Source organism: Chiloscyllium plagiosum, unplaced genomic scaffold (assembly GCF_037043375.1).
Source record: "Chiloscyllium plagiosum isolate Xiang-an unplaced genomic scaffold, Cpla_swu_hap1 HiC_scaffold_35, whole genome shotgun sequence".
Classification (NCBI taxonomy): domain Eukaryota; kingdom Metazoa; phylum Chordata; class Chondrichthyes; order Orectolobiformes; family Hemiscylliidae; genus Chiloscyllium; species Chiloscyllium plagiosum.
In genome coordinates this window covers 17584832-17611001 of record NW_028270173.1, presented here as the reverse complement: position 1 = coordinate 17611001, position 26170 = coordinate 17584832, and the positions used below count along the sequence as shown (strand labels likewise).

The 26170-nt window shown below is 45.6% G+C and overlaps 1 protein-coding gene across 2 annotated transcripts; it reads left to right on the top strand.

Moving 5' to 3' along the window:
* Positions 1–247: 247 nt before the first annotated feature.
* On the top strand, positions 248–26170 carry aif1l (allograft inflammatory factor 1 like). 2 transcript variants are annotated; one of them, XM_043678168.2, is made up of 6 exons: positions 248–508; positions 9518–9579; positions 13609–13675; positions 18668–18709; positions 20747–20909; positions 24090–26170. In XM_043678168.2, the coding sequence occupies exons 1-6, from the start codon at positions 496–498 to the stop codon at positions 24172–24174; spliced, it is 432 nt and encodes a 143-aa protein (XP_043534103.1). In that variant the 5' UTR covers positions 248–495; the 3' UTR covers positions 24175–26170. The 2 variants fall into 2 exon arrangements, with proteins under 2 accessions (XP_043534103.1, XP_043534102.1); XM_043678167.2 differs by lacking the exon at positions 248–508 and adding an exon at positions 548–829.

Sequence of the window (26170 nt, the reverse complement as noted above, 5' to 3'; positions counted from 1 at the left end):
AAGGACATTTACAGGGATGGATCATGATGTAGAGTTGAGAATAAAACATAGACCGAAGTTATAAAGAAACAGGAATTTACGGACTGACAATACATCCCAATTCTAGCCCTGTGTAATCTGCCCACCCCACTCCCCCAACCCGTCACCGACACTCCCCCAAGCTCTTCCCGTTCCCCCTACCTTACCTGCCACCCCCCAACTCCCCTCTAAGCACCATTTCTTCCTTAAAGGAGGCCCTGGGCGCTGGGTCAATGCAGCCTTGTGTTTTTGAAGCAAAGGTCATTGTGGAAATTCAGAGTGAGAGATGTTGCATTTTTAAGGTTGGGGGAGGGGAGGGGAGGCGAAAAGGAAACTAAATTGTCACTGAAAGATGCTTACATCACCAGAGGGGAAGTTAAACTTCTTCTCTGCACTCAATGTTCCCCAGTAGTTTGAGTTAAAAATACACCCCGCAGCCTACTGCCCGACCAGAGCGCCCGGAACGCGAGCCCAGCAATGAACCCTCAAGGTAGGAGCGGAAAAAAAACCCCATGGATCTCGAGATCTGGGGTAGGGTGACCGGACCCGAAACGTTAACTCTGGTTTCTCTCCACAGATGCTTGCCAGACCTGCTGAGCTTTTCCAGCAATTTCTGTTTTTGACAAGGAACTCGATGTTCCCCAGTGTTTCTCCTCTCCCGAGTCTTCGCAACTTTTTGTTTTGCTCTATCTATCGAATTCAACGAGGACCATCCATTGTGTGTGTGTGTGTGCTGCCGATATTCATTCAACAATCCTGATGTTTCCCCCGCCTGCTCTCTGTGAACCGAAATTGCCAGCTTTGACAAACGGTCAGTGAGACTCGAAACGTCAGCTCTTTTCTCTCCTTACAGATGCTGCCAGACCTGCTGAGATTTTCCAGCATTTTTTTTCTTTTGGTTTCAGATTCCAGCATCCGCAGTAATTTGATTTTATTTGAAGGAAACGGCCCTTCGTGCTGCCAATGGCCAAAGGAAAGAGTTTCGTTTGCATAGCGCCTCGCCCGCAGCCAAATGAAAGAGCTTCCACAACATGTGGATGCACACATTTCACCGCTTGCTCACAGCAAGGTTCCAAAGCATGTTTTATTTTCTCCTTCTTGCTTGATTTATGACATTTTTCCCGCAAGTTACTTGTTCAGGGATTTACCTGGAGTAGGTGGGACTTGAACTCAGAGCCGCCTGGTTTAGGGTGCAGGGACTGTGCCCTAACTGCTTCAGAAATTGCTGGAGAACAGTTCAGATGTAGGGTCACTGGACTCGAAAACTCTGCTTTCTCTCCACGGATGCTGCCAGATCTACTGAATTTCTCCAGCAATTTCGGTTCTCATTTGTTATTGTTTCTGATATCCAGCATCCGCAGTTCTTTGCTTTGTTATATTGCCCTGACTTCTTGTTGGGTCGAGGGAGTAGCGCAGGGTGCCATGGATTCACGCTCCCGTTCCTCTCAATCTCTGGTGCTGCCGCAGGTAGGCAATTAGAGACTCTACTCATCTGTGAAAATCGACAGGATTCCTGATGAAGGGCTTTTGCCCGAACCATTGATTTTCCTTGCTCCTCAGATGCTGCCTGGCCTGCTGTGCTTTTCCAGCACCACTCTAATCTTGACTCGAATCTCCAGCATCTGCAGTATCCACTTCTGCTTACCCTATTCATCTGTCACAACTCAAATATTACCTGCAAATAGGGAATAGTTTGGACTGATACTTTGGAGCATTGCTGATGCCTTCAAATGGGAATCTTGAGTATTTCCCTAAAACTAAAATAAAACAACACGTCAACGGATGGGGCAAAAAAAAAGTTTTGAAATGACCATCTTCACTCCCTCAAGAGAGTTTCCGCGCTATTTGCAAGTTTTCTGCCACATTGTGTTCAAGTTTGAAGGACTGTGGGCTTATTGTTGATCCAGAGACAATATGATTGCCAATCCCAGTGAAGCAAATACAGTAAACACTAACTCCAGAGACATTTTATCAGGGAGTTTGGCTGGCCTTGTATCCAATAAGCATGGACCCCTCACTTTCTTTTGTTGTTAAGCTGTCGATTCTTCAGGGGGGGTGAGGGGGGGAGTCAGAATAGATGTCTCCCCTTGTGGGAGAGCATAGGACCAGAAGAAATAACCTCAGAATTACAGGTTTAAAACAGAAGTGAGGATGAATATTTACTTTCAGATTATAGTGAATCTGTGGAATTCTTTACTATAACGGCTGGTCATTCAGGGCTGAGATAGATTTTTAATCAGTAAATGAATCAAGGGTTATGGGGGGAAAAGTCAGGAATATGGAGTTGAATGTTATCACATTCAGTGGCAGAGCAGACTCAATGGGCTGAATGACCGCCCTCTGCCTCTTAGGGTCATTGCCACTCGGGCTCCAAAGCCCCAGAACGCCCGCAGATTAAGGAAACAGCAACGTGAATTTATGTAGCGCCCTGAACCTGGTCAACTGCTCCAAGGAGCTGCATCTGAGCGGTTGCACTCGCTGGGCTCCCATCCGCATTGTCTGAGTTGGTCACAGCTGACCAATATCTTGGTCAAAGCACCGGGGTTTAAGAACCGTCTTAAAGGGCGACACGGCGAGATGGAGAGGCGAGAGAGAAATTTAGAGAGAGAGAGAATTAGCATCTTGGGAACAGAAGGCACAGTTGTAGATGGCAGAACTCTCCCCTCCTCACATTACCCCCCCCACCCCACCTGACAGGAAATCAGAGGCAGCAGGGGTTTATGTGGGGGACTTCCAGCTAAAGTTTGGTGGGGAAACGCAAGGATTGCTTGCAGTGGCCATGTGGGTGCAGCAAGCCCAACCCCACAAAGGAATCTCCAAAAGAAACGAAAGACTTAATTGGCCTTTTCTAACTTGTCTTTTGCCTTTTTTGACAATGTTTTCCAGCAGAAATTGCACTGCAGGGCCAAGGACTGAGGAGGACACCATGTAAAGGAGCTGTGAATTCGGGTTTGTTGGGGGAGGAGGGCAGGGATTGCGTGAGGGGAGACAGCCTGGTAGAATTGATAGTAAACAGCATGTCCACTTTGATGAACAGACTAACCCTCCCTCCCAATCCCTGCTTGGCATTTCTATCACCTGCTTCCATAGGCCAGGTTAAAATGGGGCAGCTCTGTCTTTCATCAGGAATGGGTCAGTACCAGGGCTCTCACCTCCGCTGGTCAGAAGCGGGTTCACTTCCATGGCCTGGAGACTTTAATGCATCTGTGAAACAGCAACAAAAGTGCCACACTGTCCAGGGTGCTGTCTTTCTGTCGAGTCTTTACCTTCCAGCCTCAATAATATAGAGTCATATAGTACGGAAACAGACCCTTCAGTCAAACCGGTCCATATCGAACACAATCCCAAACTAAACTAGTCCTGCCTGCCTGCTCTGGCCCATATTCCTCCAAACCTTTCCTATCCATGTACTTATTCAAATGTATTTTAACTATTGTAATTGTACCCACATCCACCACTTCCTCAGGGATTTCATTCCACATGTGAAAACTTTGTCCCTCATGTCTTTTTAAAAAGCTCTCCCCTTTCACCTTAAAAAGGTATCCCTGGTCTTGAAATCCCCCATCCTAGAGAAAAGACAACAGCCATGAACTCTTTCTATATCCCTTATTATTTTATGCACTTCTATAAGTTGATCTCTCAACCTCCTACACTCCAGTGAAAAAAAATCCCAGCTGATACAACTTTTCTTTATAACTCACACTGTCCACAATTTCAGATCATAGCAACACGTTTTGCTTTACTTGGATGTCAGTTGCTCCTGCCGATTTTGTTTTCCACCTCATTTACTGGTTCCATTGTTGCCACCTTTCCTTTTGCCTTTCACTCTCATCACTTTTGTCACTGAACCACTTTGACCTTCCTGCCTCCCCACCCCATGCACTCAGCTTCCCTTTTGTCCTTTCCTCCCCTTCAACGCTTTGCTTAAAATCTCTTACGCCTCGAAACTCCAGTTCTGACAAGAGGTCATTGACCCGAAGTAACAATCCTCTCCTCAGACCCTGCAAAGTAATTGGATGAGTGCCATGTGAAAAGCTTCAACAAAATGTGTTGATTCTTATTATACTTCTTCAGGGGCGCTGTGTTGCTGGCTGGGTCCACAATCGTTGTTCATCCCTTATTGCCCTTACACAAGTGCGCTGAGCTGCCTTCTTCAACTGCTTCAGTTGCTGGGGTGTGGGGACACCTACAGTGGTGTTAAGAAGGGAATCCAGAGAAAGTGAAGGAACGCCAGTATAACCCTGGATGGTGCAGTGGCTTAGAAAGGATGGTTGGTTGTCCATATGCTTTTGCTGCCCTTGTCCTTCAAAGTGGTGGAAAACATGGGTTTAGAACACGCTGGTGAAGGAGGATTAGTGAGTTCCATAGTCCGTCTTGGAGATGCCATACATTGCTGCTATGTTGCATCAGTGGTGGATGAAGTGAATGTTAAGGTGGTGGATTGGGTACCAAGTAATTGGGTAATGTGGTTCCTATTGTCATCATTTTCCACCCATCAATTTTCATATTCAATGGACCACACTCTCCCATTTCTGACACATTTACGTTGATGCCACCACTAAACCAATCATTGCCTACACTTTCAGGCAATGTAAGTGTTCTGATGAAACGGTTCCCATCTTAACATCCTGATCCACTCTTCAGTCATCCCACAACACTGCTTCCCATACCAGCTCAGGAGACAGGACACCTGCCCTTTCACCACTCCTCTCCTCACTATCCAAGGCCCTGAATAAACATTCCAAGGCAGAACAGTGATTTTTCTTGCACTTCTTTCAATTTGGCATTTTGTATTTCCTGCTGACAATCAGGTATTTTCTGCATCGGGATGACCAAACTTAGATTGATTTGCAGGACCACCTCTGCGCTATCCGCCTCCATGGCTCTCAGTTTGTAGCTGCCAGCTGTTCTAATTCTCCACCTCGCTCCTAATCTGTCCTCTCTATCTTCACTCTGCTGCAATTTTCCAATAGTGCTGAATGTAAACGTAGGGGAACAGTACCTCATCTTCCACTTAGGCACCGAATGGGCCCAACATTGACTTCAGCAGTTTCAGATTTTGATCTTGATGCCTGTTTCTGAAGGCACATATTGTTTGGCGATTCTGCTTTGCCCATTTATACCTTTTTTTCTGGATTCACATTTTATGTTTTTAACTGCATCCATTGACATCCCTTTTTGCTTGCATCATCATACCATTTGTGCCATAATCTCTCCTGCCCGCCCCACTGTCAGTGATGTTCTTACTTGTTTTTTTCCATTCCCTCAGCCTTTTCATCCCTTGTTTGGAAACTGTTACATCTCTCAGCACTCCCTGTTCTGATGAAAGAACATAGGCCTGAAACATTAACTCTGTTTCTCTCTCCACAGAAGTTGCCAGACTTGCTGAGTCTTTCAAATTTTCAGCAGCGGCAGCGTTTTGTTTTTGGTTTGGATGTTTAGACATTGTTTTGTTGGAAATTGAATTTGAAACAGTAGCAGAGAAAGAATGAAGCATTAGCAACAACAAGTTAACAAATTGAATGTGAATTGTCACGTATTCCATTTGAGGCAGAGGGTGACGTTTGCAAGGGCATGTTTGTGTCCAATGCTTAGGCCAAACTTAGGATTTTTAGTTTTGTTGATTTATTGCAAACTATGCAGCATGTGATGAAAGTCCATTCCACCATCAATACTGTCCCAGCATCACTGAAGGAACAATGAATGCAAGGTGTGTGTATTGAAGGAAAATATGTGAGGTGGTGTACTAGAAATAAGTAGGAGTCATTCAGCCTGTCAAGACCCTCAAAATTGGGAGGAAACTCAATGGTAATTTGTGGACGGCATGGTGGCACAGTGGTTAGCACTGCTGCCTCACAGCGCCAGAGACCCGGGTTCAATTCCCGCCAAACGCGACTCTGTGTGGAGTTTGCACATCCTCCCTGTGTCTGCGTGAATTGGCCATGCTAAATTGCCCCTCGTGTTAGGTGAAGGAGTAAATGTAGGGGAATGGGTCTGGGGGGGTTGCGCTTCGGCAGGTCGGTGTGGACCTGTTGGGCTGAAGGGCCTGTTTCCACACTGTAAGTAATCTAATCTTAAAAAAAATAACATGTTGAAGATCAGGTCATTACTGCTGGCATAAATGTGACCCAGTGCCAACTGCTATGGGTTGCTTCATTCCATCGAAGGAGTGGTCGAGAAAGAAATGTTAAATAATGGAAAGGAAAGAATTTAGAGGGCTAGAAGGAAGAAATAGGGGTAACCAGCCATTATGACCACAATAGGCTGAATGCCCTTCTTCTGTTCTGCATCACCAATGAATACTGCAAGAGTGTGATGTGCACTTTGAAACCATTGTCAAACAGCCCTACAATTTGCCTTTGGGTTGAGGGAAGGTAATTGAAAACAACTGCCAAAGTGGCTACACGAAGTTCACTTTACCTATGGGGCTGTTGCTGCGACACCCTGGGAGACATGATGACTCGTGTTTGCTAGCCGCAACCATTTCCCTTTCTCTCAGTGAAACCACTGGAGTGTTCTGACTTCCTTTGACCCTGTGCTTCTTTTTGTGGGGGGGTGAGTATTAAGAGTTCATCAATCTAAGACCATAACCAAGAAATCCAATAGGAAATTCAGAGGAACTGCCTTTGCTGAAGTGTGGTGAGAATGTGGAACTCACTACCACAAAGCGTGGTTGAAATGAATACAAAAGCTTGTGTAGAATAAGGGGAAACTAGGCAGGTATTAGAGGGAGAAGATAATAGATAATTATGAGGGCAAATGTGATTGAGGCAAAATGAGGGGCAGGTGCAGCGCAAGTTAGATACAGCATAAATTTGATTCTATAGTGTCTCCTTTAACCACACCCAGGACAGTGACAGCACGAGGTTAGATAAAGAGAATTGCTTCTTCTATTCTTTAAAACTGAAAAGAAGATCAAAGTAAAGTTCTGTCTACATCAAACGCTTCCAGGAAAGGGGCAGCATGGGTTTAGAGACCTCTACTCTTTTTAATATAGGAAGTCAAAATAATGAAACAGGCCCTGCTGGAAATAACAGAAACTTATTTAACTTCGTTAAAAATCACACAACACCCCAGGTACCACCTGATGAAGGAGATTCGCTCCGAAAGCTAGTGTGCTTCCAATTAAACCTGTTGGACTATAACCTGGTGTTGTGTGATTTTTTAACTTTGTACACCCCAGACCAACACCGGCATCTCCAAATCATTATTTAACTTCAATCACGTTGCTCAGGCTTATGATAGACCTCAGCCCACTAGGCCTTTATTGTGCCGGGGAAGATCACATGCTCCCTCTCCAGGGACACCTGAGCATGGATGTAACCGTGAAAGAGGGGCAGACAATCAGGAATGGCCACAGCCCCCTGCAAAAACCAGAAGCAGACCCACGAGAAGGCACTTCTAACTGGTCTACTCCGCCGGAGGTGCCCATAGATCAGGCAATCCATCCCCATTGTCCCCATCAAATACTCCCTGGGCAGGGCTTGATATAGAGTAAGCTTCCTCTGCACTGTCGCCATCAAACACCCCAGGCCAGGGACAGCACAGAGTAAGATACAGAATAAAACTTTCTCTATATTGTCCCATGAAGCATAAGAACATAAGAACTAGGAGCAGGAGTAAGCAATTCAGCTCCTTAAGCCTACTCTGCCATTCAGTAGGGTCATGGCTGAATCCATCTTGGTCTCAGCTGTCCGCTCTCCATAACCCTTCAATCCATTAATAATCAAAGATTTGTCTATCTCCTCCTTAAATTTACTCCATGATCTGATATCCACTACACTCTAGGGTCGTGAATTCCAGAGGTTCATGACCTTTGAGAAAAGAATTTTCTCCTCAACTCTGTTTTAAATTTGCTGTCCCTTATCCTGAGACTATAACCTTCCATCTAGACTGTCCCACAAGAGGAAACATCCTTTCTGAGTCTACTTTGCCAAACCCCTTTAACATCTTACAGACCTCACTCCCAAGGCATGTACAACAGGGAATTAGATACAGTTAAAAAGTGGTATTGGAACAACTAATGGAACTGAAAGTTGGAACATTCCCTACATCGAATATAGATCCCATTTTATTGGAAAAGAAGGAGAGAGAAAGCAGGAAATGACAGAACTGTTAGCCCAACGCCAATTGTAGTGAAAACGGTAAAATCTATTATAACAGATGTGATTACTGGATACTTAAAAAAAATTATTGTCCAATTGGACAGAGACAACATTGGATTTATGAAGGTGAAATCATATTTTACAAACCTGCTGGAGGTTTTTGAGGATGTTACTTACAGAGTCAATACTGGGGACACAAGTGTATGTTGTACATTTGAATTTTAAGAAGGCTTTCAACGAAGTTGCTAAAAGGCGGTTAAGTGAACAAAATTAATGTGCATAGGGATGGGCATGACATACAAATGACCAGTAACCAATGAGATACTGCAATGTGGATCAGTATTTGTGGTCCAGCTGTGCAGAAATATATATTAATGATTTGAATGTGGGTATCTAATGGCATATTTCTAAGTTTGGAGATGGTACAAAACAATATGAATTGTAAGGAGGATTTAATGAGGCTTAAAGGGGATGTAGAAAGTGAGTGGGCAAGAGCATGGCAGATTGAATAAAATGTGAAGAAGTGTGAGGTTATTCAGTCGGGTGGAGGAAAAGAGGTGCAGAATATTTCTGAAATGTTGAGAAACTGGGTAGTGATGATGTAGAAAGGGACCTGGGTGTCCTTGTTCAGAAGTTACTAAAAACTAGCGTGCACGCGCAGCAAGCCATTTGGAAGGCAAGTGGAATGTTAACATTGTTGCGAGAGGATTTGAGTACAGAAGGAAAGAAGTTCCTTCTCAGTTATATAGAACACTGATTAAAGCACAACTGGAAAACTGTATTCTGTTCTAGTCCCTTTGCCTAAGGAAGGATGTACTCGTGTAACACTCGAGGGAGTGTAACAAAGGTTCACCAGACTGCTTCTGCGAACAATGGGGTTGTCCTATGAGGAGAGATTGAAGAGACCAGGCCTGCAGTTTAGGAAATAAAAATGAGAGACGATCTCAAAGAAACATAATTCTTAAAGGGATAGACAGAGTGGATGTTGAAAGAATGTTTCCTCTTGCTATATAAAATTCAGGGGACACAGTCTCAGAGTAAAAGACCGGCCATTTAGATTTGAGATGAGTAGGGATTTCTCCACTCAGAGGGTGGTAAATCTTTGAAATTCTCTACTCCGAAGGCTTTAGAAACTTTATAGTTCAGTCATTTCAAAGCAGAGAGCAATAATTTTCTAGTTAGTAATTAATTCAAGGGATTTGGGGACAGCCATGGTCTAGAATAGTGGAACAGGCTTGAGGGGCTGAATGGCCTACCCTTGCTCTTATGTTCCTGTGTTTTTATGTTGTCCCATCAAACGCTCCAAGAGCAGGTACAACACAGGTTAAGATGTAGCGTAACGATTCCCTACTGCCTCCTACTTGATTCAGAGCTTTCATTTTTCAATATTTCAGGTGGTAAAGCCTTCGGAATTCTGAAAGCACAACAGGATGACCGTCTGGAATCAATCAATAAGGTACTGAAAAAGGCAAGCAAGGGGAAGGTGCATAAAAAGACAGGGCTAGGATCAGAAAAAATAGATTTCTCTACGTTTGAGTTCCTGGAAGCAACTATTATTAATATTGATTAGTGAAAACACTTCCATACCAGGCACCAATTATTAGCACAAAGCAGCTCCAGCACCTATCCTCAGAAGACATTGATTTAATAAACCTCTTCGAAATAACCTCCGATTCATTTACATCCTTATTTAAGAAACCAAAATTAATACAAGATGTTGTCTCACCAGTATCCTTCAAAGGAGAAATGTAACTTCTTTATGTTACGTTTTACAGTAAGAGGACTTTGGTGTTTCCTTGCAGCTAATCTGTCAAACGTAGATCAGACAGAGTTATACTGTGTTTACACTTTCCTATCAAACGCTCCTAATGTAGGCAAAACATGGGTTAAGATATAGAGTAAAGCTTCCTCTATATTGTCCCCATCAAACACTCCTAGGGCAGGGAAAGCATGAGTTTAGATACAGAGTCAAGCCCCTTCTATACTGTCCCATTTGGTATCAGCTTTTCTAGGTCACTTACAGGATAAACTGGTCCAAGCATGAGTGGGCTCACCCATGGCTTCCCAGTCCTTAGTAGAATTGCAGCAGGGGTGGGTGGACAGTCATTGGAAAGGAGCCTACCCTCAAGACCCCTCTCTCCACCTGCAAGGCTCCCATATGACCTCGGCAGAGGCTGTGAAATCCCTCTGAGCCTTTGCCACATGATCCAGGTCGCCTCCTCCTTTTCATATAAATTAGGAGCAGATACAGACCATTCAGCCCCTCGAGCCTGCTCCGCTACTCAAAAAAAGATCATGGCTGATATGTTTGCAGTTTAAACTTTACATTTCTGTCTGGTCCACACCCTCAGGATAAGCTTCGATTGGCCCTTCTTAACAAGAATGTTATGATGTTTGCCTTTAAAATATTCAATGACACTGCCTCTACTGCCTCTTGAGGCAGAAGGTTTGAAGTCGCACAATTCTCTGAGAGAGAAAAAAAATCTCTTCCTCTTTGTCCCAAATTCTTAACCTGATCAACCTGTTCTGCGATGTTATTACACACCTCCAGAGCAGGTGGGACTTGAACCTGGGGAACAGTGCCCTCTGGTTCTGTACTCTCCCATGTTCACCTTGTCAAGACCATTCAGAATCTTGTACACTCCAATCGGGTCACCCCTCACTCCCCTAAACTCCAGTGGAAATAAACCCAACCTGTCCAATCTATCCTCAGAAGACAACTCACTCATTCAAGATATTGATCTAATAAACCTCTTCCAAACAGCCTCAAATGCATTTACATCCTTATTTAAGAGACTAAAATTGACACATGGTGTTCAACATGTTCTCTCATCAATGAGAGGAGAAACATAACTTCCTTATTTTTACTTTTTACAGTAAGAGGGCTTTGATGTTGCCTTGCAGCTAATCTGTCAAACTGTGTCTGGTCTCTCTGGTGAGATGAAATGCCACACTGCTCTTATTTGAGCAAGGTAGGGGATCTTCCTACGCAATCTGGCCGAAATATAGTTTCCCTGATCCACGTCATTTAAAGGGATAAAAAATGCAGATAGAACTGAGCTAACTTCTCAGTGCTATTTGTGAACTCTTCCTGCACACAAAACAACTGCGTCACATGGCCTACAAAATGGAGCATTGGTTGTGAAGCACTTTGGAAGTTCAGAGGGTGAGAAAGGTTCCGCAACATTTCAGGCATCAGCTGAGCTTGGTTGGCACAGGTGAGGAGTCCAATAGCCAGCATAATGTGTTGCTCCTGCTGTCCAGATTAATTAATACTAGTTATTTGTTTAATCTGAGGAAGCAACACACTGCCTCACTATATCTGCTATTTCCAGCCAACCGAATTCAACCCCAGCTCTTCCTCTTTGCATTGCTTGGTCCAGGGGATTGCGACAGGGCTGGTCTGAAAGGTTTACAAAATTGGCCAAATCAGCCATTACAGTTTGCAGCTCCTGTGCCTGAAATGTTCTAAATCTGGTCCGCTGTGTGGTTTGTTGTCACTACACAATAACTGAGACCAGCCAAGAGATGTATTCCCTGCTGTGCTGTGGAGCAGGGGGCTATGAGTAACATTTCCTGTGCGGTAAATGTGGTGGATCCAACTGTCCCCTTGTGTGTGATGCTTGCTGCTAAATGTGGGAGTGTGTGGCCAGTCAATCTCAGCGAAGAGAGGGGAATTGAAACTTGAAAGCACAGCAGAAAGTAATTGCTTATAGTACAGAAAGAGAGAGAGAGAGAGAGAGAGGGAAATGAATGGTTGTGTTAATGACAAGAGAGGGTAATGGTAGCCCTTTCAGGCAGGAGAAATTTTAAACTCTGAAGTGGGCTATGAAGCAAAACATCAACATGGTTCTACAAAGTACCATAAAAATGTGTCGTCATGTAACGCCCTTGTAATTAAAAATCCCAAAGTACTTCACATGGGCGACTATTGATATGGAGACACAAAAAAAAATTAGGACAGGCAACTCAAACATTTAATCAAAGAAGTAAGATGAACAGAACATCTTAATGGAGGGATGGAGAGGTTTATTGAGGGAATTCTATAGATTAGGGCCCAGGACAGATGAATACTGGAATGAGCTGCCAGGGGAAGTGATGGAGGCTGGTACAATTGCAACATTTAAGAGGCATTTGAATGGGTTTATGAATAGGAAGGGTTTGGAGGGATATGGGCCGGGTACTGGCAGGTGGGACTAGATTAGGTTGGGATATCTGGTTGGCATGGACAGGTTGGACCGAAGAATCTGTTTCCATGCTGTACATCTCTATGACTCTATGACTCTAATACTCTTCTGACAGGCAGTGGAGCAACATGTCGTCATAGAATCCCTACGGTGCAGAAGTGGACCATTCAGCCCATCGAGTCCACACCAACCTTCCAAAGAGCACCCCACCCAGACCTACCCCATCACTGTAACCCTGCATTTACCTTGGCTAACCGAGCCTGTACATCCTCAGATACTGCAGGGCAATCTTAGCATGGCTAATTCACCTAACCTACACATCTTTGGACTGTAGGAAGAAACTGGAGCACCCAAAGGGCATACATGCAGATGCGGGGAGAATGTGCAAACTCCACACAAACAGTTGCCCGAAGGTGGAATTGAACCTGGGTCCCTTTCACTGTGAGGCAGCAGTACTAACCACTGACCCACTGTGCCATCCCAAATGTAAATTGGTAGAGGCCCAGAAGCTTGGAACATGGACATACTGCAGGGTTTTAGGATCCGGATGAGGTTACAGGACGATGGAGAATGGTGCAAAGCTGTGTAGGTGAAACAGGTCAAGAGGTTTGCGATGAGATGGATTTAGGCAGCAGTTTCAAAAACTTGTAGATTGTAGGCAAGAACCAAGGCTGAGGGTAGTGACGAGGTTCGCAGTTTGGAGATGATGGTATAGAATGAGATCAAGAAAGAGTCAGTGCAAGGAGTCAGGTGGGTATGAATTTGACCTAGGTGGTAGTACAAAACAAGCTGTATTTCATCAGTCAACTGCAGGGTGCACTTTTTCAATTGTTCCCTTTTTGACTATCTGAGTCTGGTAACTGATCTGTGTTCAATGTGCTTCATTGCTTGGGTGTTGGCTGGAGCAAAGAGACACTACAGAAGCTGTAAGTCTGTGTATGCAGGCATACTATGGTATATAATGTCAATAATGCGCACCAACCTTAGAAACTGCTATCATTTCAGCACCTTTGATCGAATGTTATGGGATAATCACATCACCAAAGCACCTTGGAACATTTCACTACATGAAAGATGCTACATGAATGCAAATTGAGACATAGTGTCTGAAATGTGATATGCCAGCTCCCACCTCTAATCACCCAAGACATCGCTAATTAGATTGAAGAAGATTAAATGATGGAGCGGGGCACAAAAGCCATGTAATAACTGAAGTAACACTTGTTCAATAATTGTATCTTCTCTCTGCCTCGCCGAACTCTGATTCCAATGATGACTGAGGTCTTTCTCTTTCGTAGGAGTACCTGAATAATCCAAAGTACAACACTGATAAAGACCTGGACGTGAAGCTCACAGCTTTCAAACGTAATTTTTCTGTTCATTGCTGTCGCATTTGCTGCATGTGGATTGTTGATGTGAGGTACTAAACTCAGGGTGGCAGAGAACATTCTATGTTCTAAGAAATAGCTGTCAGTGGTAGAGTGATGAAAGTCAGAGGTAAACACTAGAGGAGTGTACGGAGTTGTGGGACCTCTGAAGATTACTAAGGTAGGAAGTTCAGTCAGGGAGGGGGGGGGATGTTGGTGGTGGTCGGGGTTTAGTGATTTTCTGCCCAGAGAGTTCAGGTGAAGCCTGATGGCCATTTTCACGTCTGCTTGGACTAACCCATCCCATCTCGTATGTAAAGTGACCAAGCAACCTGGCCATGTATTCTCCATAGTTTCAAAGAATGAGAGATGATCTCATTAAAATTACCAGACACTTAACTCACTGACCAATTCTGCCCCACGATTCAACTCCGCCCCCATGACCAACTCCGCCTCCACGACTAACTCCGCCCCCACTCCCAGTTCCAGCCCCACACCAGGTCCTAGCTCCCAGCCCTGCCATATTTTCACCATCCCTCCAGACCTCCCCCTCTCTGAGGATGAACGATCAGTCCTCAGCAGAGGCCTCACCTTCATCCCCCTACGCTCCCGGATCAGTGAGTTCGACACGCAGCGAGACATCGAGCATTTCTTCTGCCACCTTCGTCTCTGCGCCTACTTCTTCAACCAGGATTCTCGCCCACCCTCTGACGACCCCTTCTCCTGCCTCCAACACACCCCATCCACCTGGACACCCCGTGCTGGTCTCTTACCCGCCCTCGATCTCTTCATAGCCAACTGCCGCCGCGACATCGACCGCCTCAACCTGTCCACCCCTCTCACCCACTCCAACCTCTCACTCTCACAACGCGCAGCCCTCCACTCCCTCCACTCCAACCCCAACCTCACCATCAAACCGGCAGACAAGGGAGGCGCAGTGGTAGTTTGGCGCACCAATCTTTACACTGCTGAAGCTAGACGCCAACCCTTGACCATGACCCCACCTCCCACCACCAAACATCATCTCCCAGACCATCCATAACCTCGTCACCTCAGGAGATCTCCCATCCACCGCCTCCAACTTCATAGTCCCACAACCCCGCACCGCCCGTTTCTACCTCCTGCCCAAAATCCACAAACCCAACTGCCCCGGCCGACCCATTGTCTCAGCCTGCTCCTGCCCCACCGAACTCATCTCTGCATACCTCGACACTGTCCTGTCCCCCTTAGTCCAAGAACTCCCCACCTACATTCGGGACACCACCCACGCCCTCCACCTCCTCCATGATTTTCCTTTCCCCGGCCCCCAGTGCCTTATCTTCACGATGGACATCCAGTCCCTATTCACTTCCATCCCGCATCACGAAGGCCTCCAAGCCCTCCGCTTCTTCCTCTCCCGCCAACCCAACCAGTACCCTTCCACTGACACCCTCTTTTGACTGACTGAACTGGTCCTCACTCTTAACAACTTCTCCTTCCAATCCTCCCACTTCCTCCAAACCAAAGGAGTAGATATGCCTGCCTCTTCGTCGGATATGTGGCACAGTCCATCTTCCGCAGCTACACTGGCACCACCCCCACCTTTTCCTCCGCTACATCGATGACTGTATCGGCGCTACCTCGTGCTCCCATGAGGAGGTTGAACAGTTCAACCACTTTACTAACACCTTCCACCCCGACCTCAAATATACCTGGACTGTCTCAGACCCCTCCCTCCTCTTCCTAGACCTCTCCATTTCTATCTCGGGCGACTGACTCAACACAGACATTTACTACAAACCGACCGACTCCCACAGCTACCTAGATTACACCTCCTCCCACACTGCCCCCTGTAAAAGCACCATCCTATATTCCCAATTCCTTTGTCTTTGCCGCATCCGCTCCCAGGAGGACCAATTCCACTACCAAACAACCCAAATGGCCTCCTTCTTCAAAGACCGCAATTTCCCCTCCAACGTGGTCAACGATGTTCTCCACTGCATCTCCTCCACTTCCCGCACCTCCGCCCTTGAACCCCGCCCCTCTAATCGCCACTAGGACAGAACCCCACTGGTCCTCACCTTCCACCCCACCAACCTCTGGATACATCGTATCATCCTCCATCATTTCCGCCACCTCCAAACAGACCCCACCACCAAGGATATATTCCCCTCCCCACCCCTATCAGTGTTCCGGTGAGACCACTCCCTCCCCGACTCCCTCGTCAGATCCACACCCCCCACCAACTCAACCTCCACTCCCGACACCTTCCCCTGCAATCACAAGAAGTGCAAAACTTGCACCCACACCTCCCCCCTCACCTCCCTCCAAGGCCCCAATGGATCCTTCCATATCCATCACAAATTCACCTGTACCTCCACACACATCATTTACTATATCCGTTGCACCTGATGTGGTATCCTCTACATTGGGGAGACAGGCCGCCTACTTGTGGAATGTTTCAGGGAACACCTCCGGGACACCCGCACCAACCAACCCAACCGTCCCATGGCTGAACACTTTAACTCCCCCTCCCACTCCGCCAAGGACATGCAGGTCCTTGGCCTCCTCCATTGCCAGACCCTGACCACACGACGCCTGGAGGAAGAGCGCCTCATCTTCCGCCTAGGAACCCTCCAACCACACGGGATGAGTGTAGATTTCTCCAGCTTCCTCATTTCGCCTCCCCTCATCTTTTCTCAGTCGGCAACCCCCGGATTCAGCACCACCCTCTTGACCTGCAATCTTCTTCCCGACCTCTCCGCCCCCACCCCCTCTCTGGCCTATCTACCTCACCCTCATCTTCTTCCACCTATCGTATTCCCAGCGCCCCTCCCCCAAATCCCCTCCCACCTACCTTTTATCCCAGCCCGCCTGGCACACCAGCCTCATTCCTGAAGAAGGGCTCTTCTCCTGATCCTCGGATGCTGCCTGGCCTGCTGTGCTTTTCCAGCATCACATTTTTCAACTTAAAAGGATGCACAGAATAGGTAAGATGATTATCCTAGAACCGGGAACACAATTAAAAAAATAAAGGGGAACGCCATTTAAATTGGAGAGGTGGAGGATTTTTTTAATTCAGAGGTTGTGAATTCTTTGGAATTCTCTCCCAAAAAAAGGGCCATGGAAACCCAGTCCTTGAGCATGTTTAAGGTAGGGATTGACAGATTTCTGGTTACCATGGACTACAGGGTAATGGGGATGGGGGCGAGTAAAAGGCATTGAAGTGTCTGATGAATTACAATCGCTTTGAAAGGTGGGGCAGGCCTGACAGGCTGAAAGGCCTGCTCCTGCTCCGGGGATCCTATTCGCAACAAGGCCTGAGACAATCATTCAGGCATTTATTGCAGCTGCCCACACCCCTCACCCTGAAGCTCTCAGATCTAATCTGGCCCCCGGTCCAGCCCTGAATTTAAAGTTATCATCCTTGGTTTCAAACCTCTGGGCCTGACACACTCCCTACCTTAGTAACCTTCAGACGTCCCACAACCCCGTACACTCCTCTAGTGTTTGCCTCTGACTTTCATCACTCTACCACTGACAGCTATTTCATAGAACATAGAACGTTACAGCGCAGTAACGATGGCGCTGTAACGTTCTATGTTTGGCCCTCGATGTTGCACAAACCTGTGAAATTAATCTGATGCCCATCTAACCTACCCTGTTCCATTATTATCCATATGTATTTCCAATGCCCATTTAAATGCCCTTAAAGTTGTCAAGTCAACTACTATTGCAGGCAGGCCGTTCCACGCCACTACTACTCTCTGAGTGAAGAAACTACCCCAAATATCTGTCCTAAATCTATCACCCCTCAATTTAAAGCTATGTCCCTTCGTGTTAGCCTTCAGCATCCAAGGAAAAAAAGCTCTCACTGTACACCCTATCTAACCCTCTGATTATCTTCTACATCTTGATTAAGTCACCTCTCAACCTTCTTCTCTCCAATGAAAACAGCCTCAGTTCACTCAGCCTTTCCTTGTAAGACCTTCTTCCCACACCAGGCAACATCCTAGTGAATCTCTTCTGAACCCTTTCCAAGACTTCCACATCTTTCATATAATGCGGTGACCAGAACTGCATGCAATACTCCTGGTGTGGCATTACCAGTGTCTTGTACAGCTGAAGCATGATGTTGTAGCTCTGAAACTCAATCCCCCTACCAATAAACGCCATCACACCATATGCCTTTCCCGCAGCTGCCCAGGTCCCAAGCTCTGGAATTCCTTTATCTAAACTGCTCCACGTTGGTCTGTCTTCCTTTAATAGGCTCCACATCCATCAAGCTTTAAGAGTTTGTTTCAATCAGTAGTTTTGCACCTGCTTTGTATTTGTGCTAAAGTCAGTGGAAAGCAAAGTGGAACTTTGGTTAGTGCATGAGGGAAAAATGGGTAATAGAACGTCCAGGTTTGAGAAGGCTTCCGTTCAGTAGCTGTTGGAGATGCTGGTTTGTGCCATGTTGCCTGTTGTTGTGTCATTTGCGGTTCTGGAGCCCAACTCCTAGCCTGGTGCAGTCTCAGCCACATCTGCTGCAGAGGAAGACAGCACACTCAGAAGATGCAGGCTTTCCTGGCCTCTGTTTCCTCCAGGCCCTGAAATTGGCCATGCTGACCTTTCTGTTGATGCTCATTTCCCATTGCCTCTATGACGGTCAGCTCCCAGAATTCATGGACATCAGCAATTATCTCTGAGCTGTCCACACTGATGTCTGCCATCTTTGTATCTCATTTGTAGATGTCCCTGTGGTGGACACTCAGGAGGTCACAACCCAGTGGCCAGTTTCCTGTTCTAAAGCTTTGTGGGTTTCCTATGAATGTGTGTGTGCCAGTGCACATTGGCAATGGGATGTAAACACCAGCTTAGACCAATAGCCCTTTCCCATGTTTTAAATTTGCTGTGAAATCAGGCAGACTGAAAATCAAGCTTCCAACCTGAGTCTGGGCCGGCTAAATCAGTTTTTTTCATTTCAATTTCAGTAATCCTGAGTAAATGGTCTTTCGTTGCTTTTCAGAGAAATACATGGAGTTTGACCTCAATGACCAGGGAGACATTGGTAAGTCTGACATTTCTCAGTTAACCCTGGAACACAGTGAAAGCATTTTGAACTCATTGCCTGTAGCTGACGTTCTGCTACTCGTCCATATTCCTAGAGAACAAACCTCAAGCTTAGAGAACTTTTCATTTCAGAAAAAAAAAATTCACTTCTCGCTTTTCCCTGAGTCTCTCCAACTCCACTCGCAACCAGCCTGAAAGTTGACTTGGAAAATATTGGGATGTTGCCACTGCCATCTCCCATTCCAAATCTGGACCTTTTCTTTCCAATTTGGAGTCTCCATTTGGCTCATCCTCTACTTTGGGAATGATGGAATGTGACAATACACGAGGTGGCCATTCAGCCCCTCATGTCTGGAAGGACCATTGTGAAAGAGCCACTATCTATTTCCATTCCCTTCACCCTCACTTTCTCTGTCATCCTGCCAATTATTCCTTTTTACCTATTTACCTGATTCCCTTTTGAAAGTTACATTTGGACCTGCTTCCACATCCCCCCATTAAGGCAATGCATTCCAGATTACAACAACCCACAATGTCAGAGCAAAGTTCTCGTCGTTGCCCACCCTGAATTACTGGTTTAATTATCTTGTGTCCGTTGATGTTCTGTCAGTGGAAGGTTTCTTACTTTTCACTCGATCAAAATGCATCTCATCTCCAGTTCCAAAAGAGAAAGAGACCAATTGGCCCATCAAGAACATGCAATCTCAAAGGCCAAGTTGCTTGGTACTCTTCTTACCCTTCTCCCTGTAACCCTGCACATTCTTCCTTCTGGGGTAGTAGTCTGTTTGCATCTCAAAAGCCTCGATGAAAACTTGCTCCGTCGCACTCTCATCGAAGAACCTAAACACGTGCAGCAAGAAAACATTTATCCTCGTCTTGCCATCGCATTTGTTGCCTACAATTTTAAACTTCTGGCCTTTGGTTCTCGATCCCTCCACTAGTGGGAACTAGTTTTCTCCCTGCTGATTCTGTCCACACCCTTCATGATTTATGAATCTCTATTCAATCTCATCTTAAGCAGCTCCTCGGGGACAGGTCTGACCCCCCACCAAGGTTGATTCTGTTTTGTTTCCTGATGAAGCTCTCGAATCTTTCCCTGAAAATTTGGAAGTCTGACACATTTTGCCAGGGCAAGGTCAGATGGGGAAAGGGTAGTTATGGTTCTGTTGCTGAAGGCCAACAGAGAGCTGGGTTTTTTTTGTGGTTGTGGTGGGATGGGTTCCATCGGTCTGGCAGCTTTTATGACCAATGGGTTACCCCGAGGCCAGAGTTTGGTCAAATTCCAAAGTCTTGAGCTTTGTCTCATGTGTCTGGCCTCATGGCTTTGGCCACACTGTGGCAGAGGCTGGCGAGCTTTAGTTATGAAGTGAGATTGGACAGACTGGCATTGTTTTCCTTGGAGCAGAGGAGGCTGAGGGGGATATGGTTGCGATGTATTAAAATTATTAGGGGTATAGATAGGGTAAACCATTAGATATAGGTGAGGGAGTAGGCCATTTGACCCCTGAGCCTGCTCCGCCATTCAATAGGATCACGGCTGATCCGAAAGACAGGGGATAACTTTACCCCCTGATGGAGGGCATAGATCAATGGAAAGGGGCAGGTGGTTTACAGGGGATGTGAGGATCCCAGAGGGTGGTGGGAATCTGGAACTCACTGCCTATAAGGGTAGTAGGGGCAGAAACCCTCATAACATGTAAGAAGTATTTAGATATGCACTTGCGATTTCAAGGCTATGGACCAAATGTTGCAAATTTGGTTATGTGGTTGTTGTTGATGGATCAAAGGGTCTTTTTACATGCTTCACACCTCAATGGTATGATGGTCTAGGTGCCACAGACTGTGGGCAACCTGGCAGCTGAAGCAGAATCCCAATGTCTGGTCCATGTAGGCATCACCGGGAATAGTGACCACATGCAGTGATGAGGGCACTACCGAGGGGTGGCGGATATTGTGGGCAGATGAGAGATAAACTGTGTTGTTTCTACACCAAATCAAATCTTCGCTCTTCCCCCCTACCCACCCTCTTACTCAGATATCATGGGACTGAAGAGAATGCTGGAGAAACTTGGCGCAGCCAAGACCCACCTGGAGCTGAAGAAAATGATCAAAGAGGTGGTGGGAGACATGGGCGAGACCATCTCTTATTCAGCCTTCGTGAAGATGATGCTGGGAAAGCGGTCAGCCATCGCGAAAATGTAAGTCCTCCTTCAGACAGCAAGAGAGAGAGGGAAAAGGGGGAAAGGATGGGGTTTTATTTACATCAGAGCATAGCTCATGGGGGTGCTTGGGAGTGTGTGTGTGTGTTTTGTGTGTGCACATGTTTATGTGTGTGTGTGTGAGAAAGAAAGAGACATGGTGTATGAATATGAAGCTGAGAATGTGTGTCAGTAAAAACTTGTCTTGTGCAGCAAAGGAAGACAAGCAGAATCACATGACTTCCTTTATTACAACAACAATGACAACCCTCATCCATTTTCCAGGGGGAAATGGGGGAGGCGATGGCCTAGTGGTATTATCGCTGGACTGTTGAGCCAGGTCATGTTCTGGGGACCCAGGTCCAAATCCCACCATGGCAGATGGTGAACTTTGAATTCAACAAAAATCTGGAATTAAGAGTTTAACGATGATGAGGAATCCACTGTTGGAAAAACCCATCTGGCTCACAAACGCTATCCTTACCTGTTCTGGTCTACATGTGACTCCAGACCCACAGCAATGTGGCTGACTCTTAACTGCCCTCTGTCTAATTAGGGATGGGCAATAAATGCTGGTCTAGCCAGCGACGCCCTCATCACATGAACGAACAAAGAAAAAAAAGTTCATTGAAAATCTTGGAGGTAGTTTAAATTGAACCTGTCTATTGAGAGTGCAGGTGAAGGAAACTGGGGATAGTGAGCGAATGTCGTTGACAGGATTTTAAGTTTTATTCGTTCAAGACTTGTGAAAGTAGCTGTCAAGACCAGAATTTGTTACCCATGCCTAATTTCCCCGGGGAAGGTGTTTGTTGACCCACCACCTTGAATTCTCACAGTCTTTGGAGTATAGGGGCACCCATAACGCTTTTAGGAAAAGGCTTCCAGGATTTTGACCCAAAGACAGTGAAGCTGCGGTGATATATTTTGAAGCCAGGATGGTGTTTAACTTGGAGGGAAACTTCCGTGTAGTTGGGTTCTCATATATTTGCTGACCTTGTACTTCTAGATGGTCGAGATCACTAGTTTAAGAGGTGCTATGTAAGGAACCATGGTGAGTTACCTCAGTGCATGCTGTAGATGTACACAACCTTGGCCAGTGCACATCGATAGTGAAGGGGAATGAATGTTGAAGGTGGTGGATGAGGTACTGATCTCACTGGGGGCTGATTTATCCTGGATGGTGTCCATCTTCTTGAGTGTTGTTGGAGCTCCACTATCCGAGCATGTGACAAGTGTCCAGCACATTCCTGACATGTGCCTTGTGTCAGTGAACAGAATTCAGGCAGAGAGGAGGTGAGACACTGGCTCCAGAATCCTCAGCCTCTCACCTGTTCCTGGATACACAGTATTTAAATAGCTGGTCAAGTTCAGTTCTTGATCAATGGTAACTTGCTGGATATTGATAGTGGGGAATTCAGCGATGGTAATACCATTGCCGGAGGAATCATCACAGAAGCACTTCACAGGAGGCTCCCAAGCACTAAGGATGTCACCTAGACAGGGGACGAAACATCTGCAACACAAATTCCCAGCTCGGCGAACAGAACCACAACAACGAGCACCCGAGCTACAAATCTTCTCACAAACTTTGAATACCATTGAATGCCAACTTCACCACTCAGTTTACATCTCACCCTGACTATCTGCTAAAGTCAACAAAGAAAGTATAAAATACGTTTTAAATCACAAAGCCAATTTATTGTGCCCGTGACTAATCCAATTTTAAATGACATTTTCAGAAATAGCTTGTGAGCGGACACAGCATATTGCCTGGTGATCTTAAAACTCATTTGAAGATCACTTACATCTGTGTCAGGTGAAACTTCAAGCCTATGGGTCAGCTACTCCAGGGTGCAGGCTATTTTCTCCCTGTGAGGATTTGGGCACCTTGCCAACTGGTGATATAGTTGGAATGTATGAAGGTGGATCCATCATTCATTCAAGGGTGAGGCACGAGTACAGGAAGCTTATAACAACTCTTATCGCAAAGGCTTCATTCTCACTTTCTAGCTTTCAGGTAGCCTTGGAATAAACTCTCAGAGTGCTTTGTTGCTCTCTACAGGACCAAAGTTTGCAAGTCAAATACATTGTATCAAACAGTGCTGTACTTGCCCTGACAGAACAGTGCGGAACAGCTTTACTCTGTATCTAACCCTGTGCTACACATGTCCTGTGTGAGTTTGATGGAGCAGTGCAGAGGGAGTTCTAACACTGTTCTATATCTATCCTGAAGGTATTTGATGAAACAGTGTACAGGAGCTGTACCTGCCCTGACAGAACAGTGCTGAACAGCTTTACTCTATATCCAACACTGTGCTGAACGTGCCCCGTGTGTGTTTGATAGGATAGTGCAAAGTGTGGTTTAATCTATATCTAGCTCTGTGCTATACCTACCTTGTATATGCTTGATTGGGAAGTAAAGAGAGAGCTTTACTTTACATTTAATCTGCAATGCATCTGTCCTGGGAGTGTTTGATGGGGACAGTGTAGAGTGAGCCTTACTGTCTACCTGACTTCTTCTGTACCTGACTTCTTCTCCCCCTCCCACTCCACCAAGGATATGCAGGTCTTTGGACTCCTCCATCGCCAGACCACAACAACATGACGGTTGGAGGAAGAGTGCCTCATCTTCCGCCTAGGAACCCTCCAACCACAAGGGATGAACTCGGATTTCACCAGTTTCCTCATTTCCCCTCCCCCCACTTTGTCTCAGTCAAATCATCGAACTCAGCACCGCCTTCCTAACCTTAAATCTTCTTCCTGACCTCTCCGCCCCCACCCCAGTCTGACCTATCACCCTCACCTTGACCTCTTTCCACCTATCGCATTTCCAACGCCCCTCCCCCAAGTCCCTCCTCCCTACCTTTTATCTTAGCCTGGTGGACACACTTTCCTCATTCCTGAAGAAGGGCTTATGCCCGAAACGTCGATTCTCCTGTTCCCTGGATGCTGCCTGACCTGCTGCGCTGTTCCAGCAACACATTTTCAGTTCTTCTGTACCTGCCCTTGGAGTGTTTAACATAGGGTGTACAGAAGATAAAGTATTTTCTTCATCACCTTTCATGATGTATGGGCAAAGTCAAGGAATGGTGTGTGTTTGTGTGTGTGTGTTTGTGTGTGTGTGTTACCTAAGCCCTAAGCTGAAATGACAACTAGCTCATGCCTTCTCTTTTTGCACAGAATCTTGTTGTATGAAGAGAAAGCAAAAGAACCTGAGAAACCCACTGGACATCCAACAAAGAAAACCTTCAGCGACCTCCCATAATCCTCTTCTTTGCCAATGTTAATGCGAGATGATCATCTGACACCTCCCACCCTATATGCCCTCTATTGTCAAGATTGTTTCATTCCACCTTTGTACCACCAGTGCCCACTTCTGTTCATCTGCTGCTGAAGTCCTCATTCGTGTTTTCTGTACCTACAGGGTTGACTACTCCATGGCCGACGTGCCATAGTCAAAACTCTGTAAGGTCGAACCCATCTAAAACTCTGCTGTACTGTTCCTATCTTGTACAATGTCATGTTCACCCATCACCATACTGTGTTCACTGAGTCCCACTGGCTTTTGGCATGGTAGTGACTGGATTCTTTAGCTTCTCATTCTTGTTTTAAATCCATCTGAGGTTTTGCCTCTGTCTATATCTCTATCATGTGTTCCAGCCATTGAGCCCTGCACCTGGCTAATTCTGACCTCTTGTATACGCCCAATTTTCTGTGCCCAACATTGGTGGCTGTGTCTTCAGCCGCCTGGGCCTTACGCTGTAGATGTACGAAGGAAACTGTCCACCTGAAACAGGTAACAGTGTGTACCCTAGAGCCTCAGCCTAATCAGAGTGCAATCAGCCATTTTGATGACCATGAAACAAAAGTTTCCTGATAATTAACAATGGAGTTGGAACTGAGGTAAGGAAAATGTTTTCACACCATAGTGTTCAAATGTGAGATATACACTCCCAGACAGTGTAGTAGAAACAGAATCGATAGTAATTCTATAAAGGAAATTGGGTAAAGAGCTTGGCAAGGAAAACATTGGCAGCACTATGGGTGAATTACAGTGTAAGTTTTTAAAGGGTCTTTCGATAATTCAGGTCAATTCAATTTGCTTGAGTTCACTTAATTTAAAAATCTAGAGTTAACCTTTTCAAACTGCAGTGCTCAAGTTCAACAGAGATATACCATCAGTAAAGTTTAGGATATTGAGTTAATGCATAATATCAAATTTTATTCAGTAAAATTGAGTAAAAGGTGTGCTCATATAACAACAGAAGATACTTAGGTAATCAGCAAATGACACAAAGTTATATCCATCAGAAATGCAAGATGGAGATCAATACTAGACCCAAATTCCACCTCACAGACAGAAAACCTCTCCCGCCCTTGAGGTAAAATGTCTTCAAGTTGGCAGAAAGTTCCTGATTAACTATTCCCAAAAACTGCCCTCACTTCGGTTGATCCAAATCACAGTCCGAGCCATGAACAATCTAACTGTCCTCAGGTTATACGGAGAGCTCAGAAACAAGGCGCTTGGAATCCTCCTTTTATACATATTTAAGGATTAACCTCCCTTCAATAAAGGAATTGAATTTGTGAATAAAGTGGTGAAGATCCATTTGATTGGATCTTGTCCTCTCAATCATCTTAAACATGAGGAACTTTGATTCGTACGTGTCCCAAAATTCTGATCCCAAGAATCAAAACGTATTAGTATTAAATGGCATGTTGGAAAAAGTCTCTGAAATGTCCAATTAAGGCAACAAAATCTTAAAACTAACATTCTAAACCCTGGTCTGCTTATAGCAGGTTGCAGGGTAACTGGATCTGGCTCATTCAACAAGATGGCATGGACAATGTGGGTCAATTGACTTCCTTCTACACTCTACAGTCTGTCCCTGATTTCCTTGTCATTATTTATCCCTCCATCAACATCAGAAGCAGATGATCTGGTCATTAACTCAGTGCTGCTTGTGAGAGCTTGCTGCGAATGCATTGACTGCATCACAACTGTGACTACACTGGCAAGCTGAATTTCATCGCTGTGAAGGTCTTATGGACATCCTGAGATTGTGACAGGCACCAGAGAAATGCACTTTCTTCCTTTTCGACGAGGGAGCAGAGTTTATATTTGTATGAGAGAGATTTCAGAATGGCAGATTATCACCGAAAGCTTGGGGAATTCTACATTCCAGTGATTTCCTATCTATGAATACCAGTTATTGGAAAAATGAGCATTTCCACAGTAAAAGACTATTGGAAACCTTGCA

Coding starts and splice junctions, on each gene's coding strand:
- aif1l (XM_043678167.2), top strand. CDS start 778: ATGTTTCCCCCGCCTGCTCTCTGTGAACCGAAATTGCCAGCTTTGACA. Junction 830..9,517: donor ATTGCCAGCTTTGACAAACG/GTCAGTGAGACT, acceptor TCAATATTTCAG/GTGGTAAAGCCTTCGGAATT. Junction 13,676..18,667: donor GAAGCTCACAGCTTTCAAAC/GTAATTTTTCTG, acceptor GTTGCTTTTCAG/AGAAATACATGGAGTTTGAC.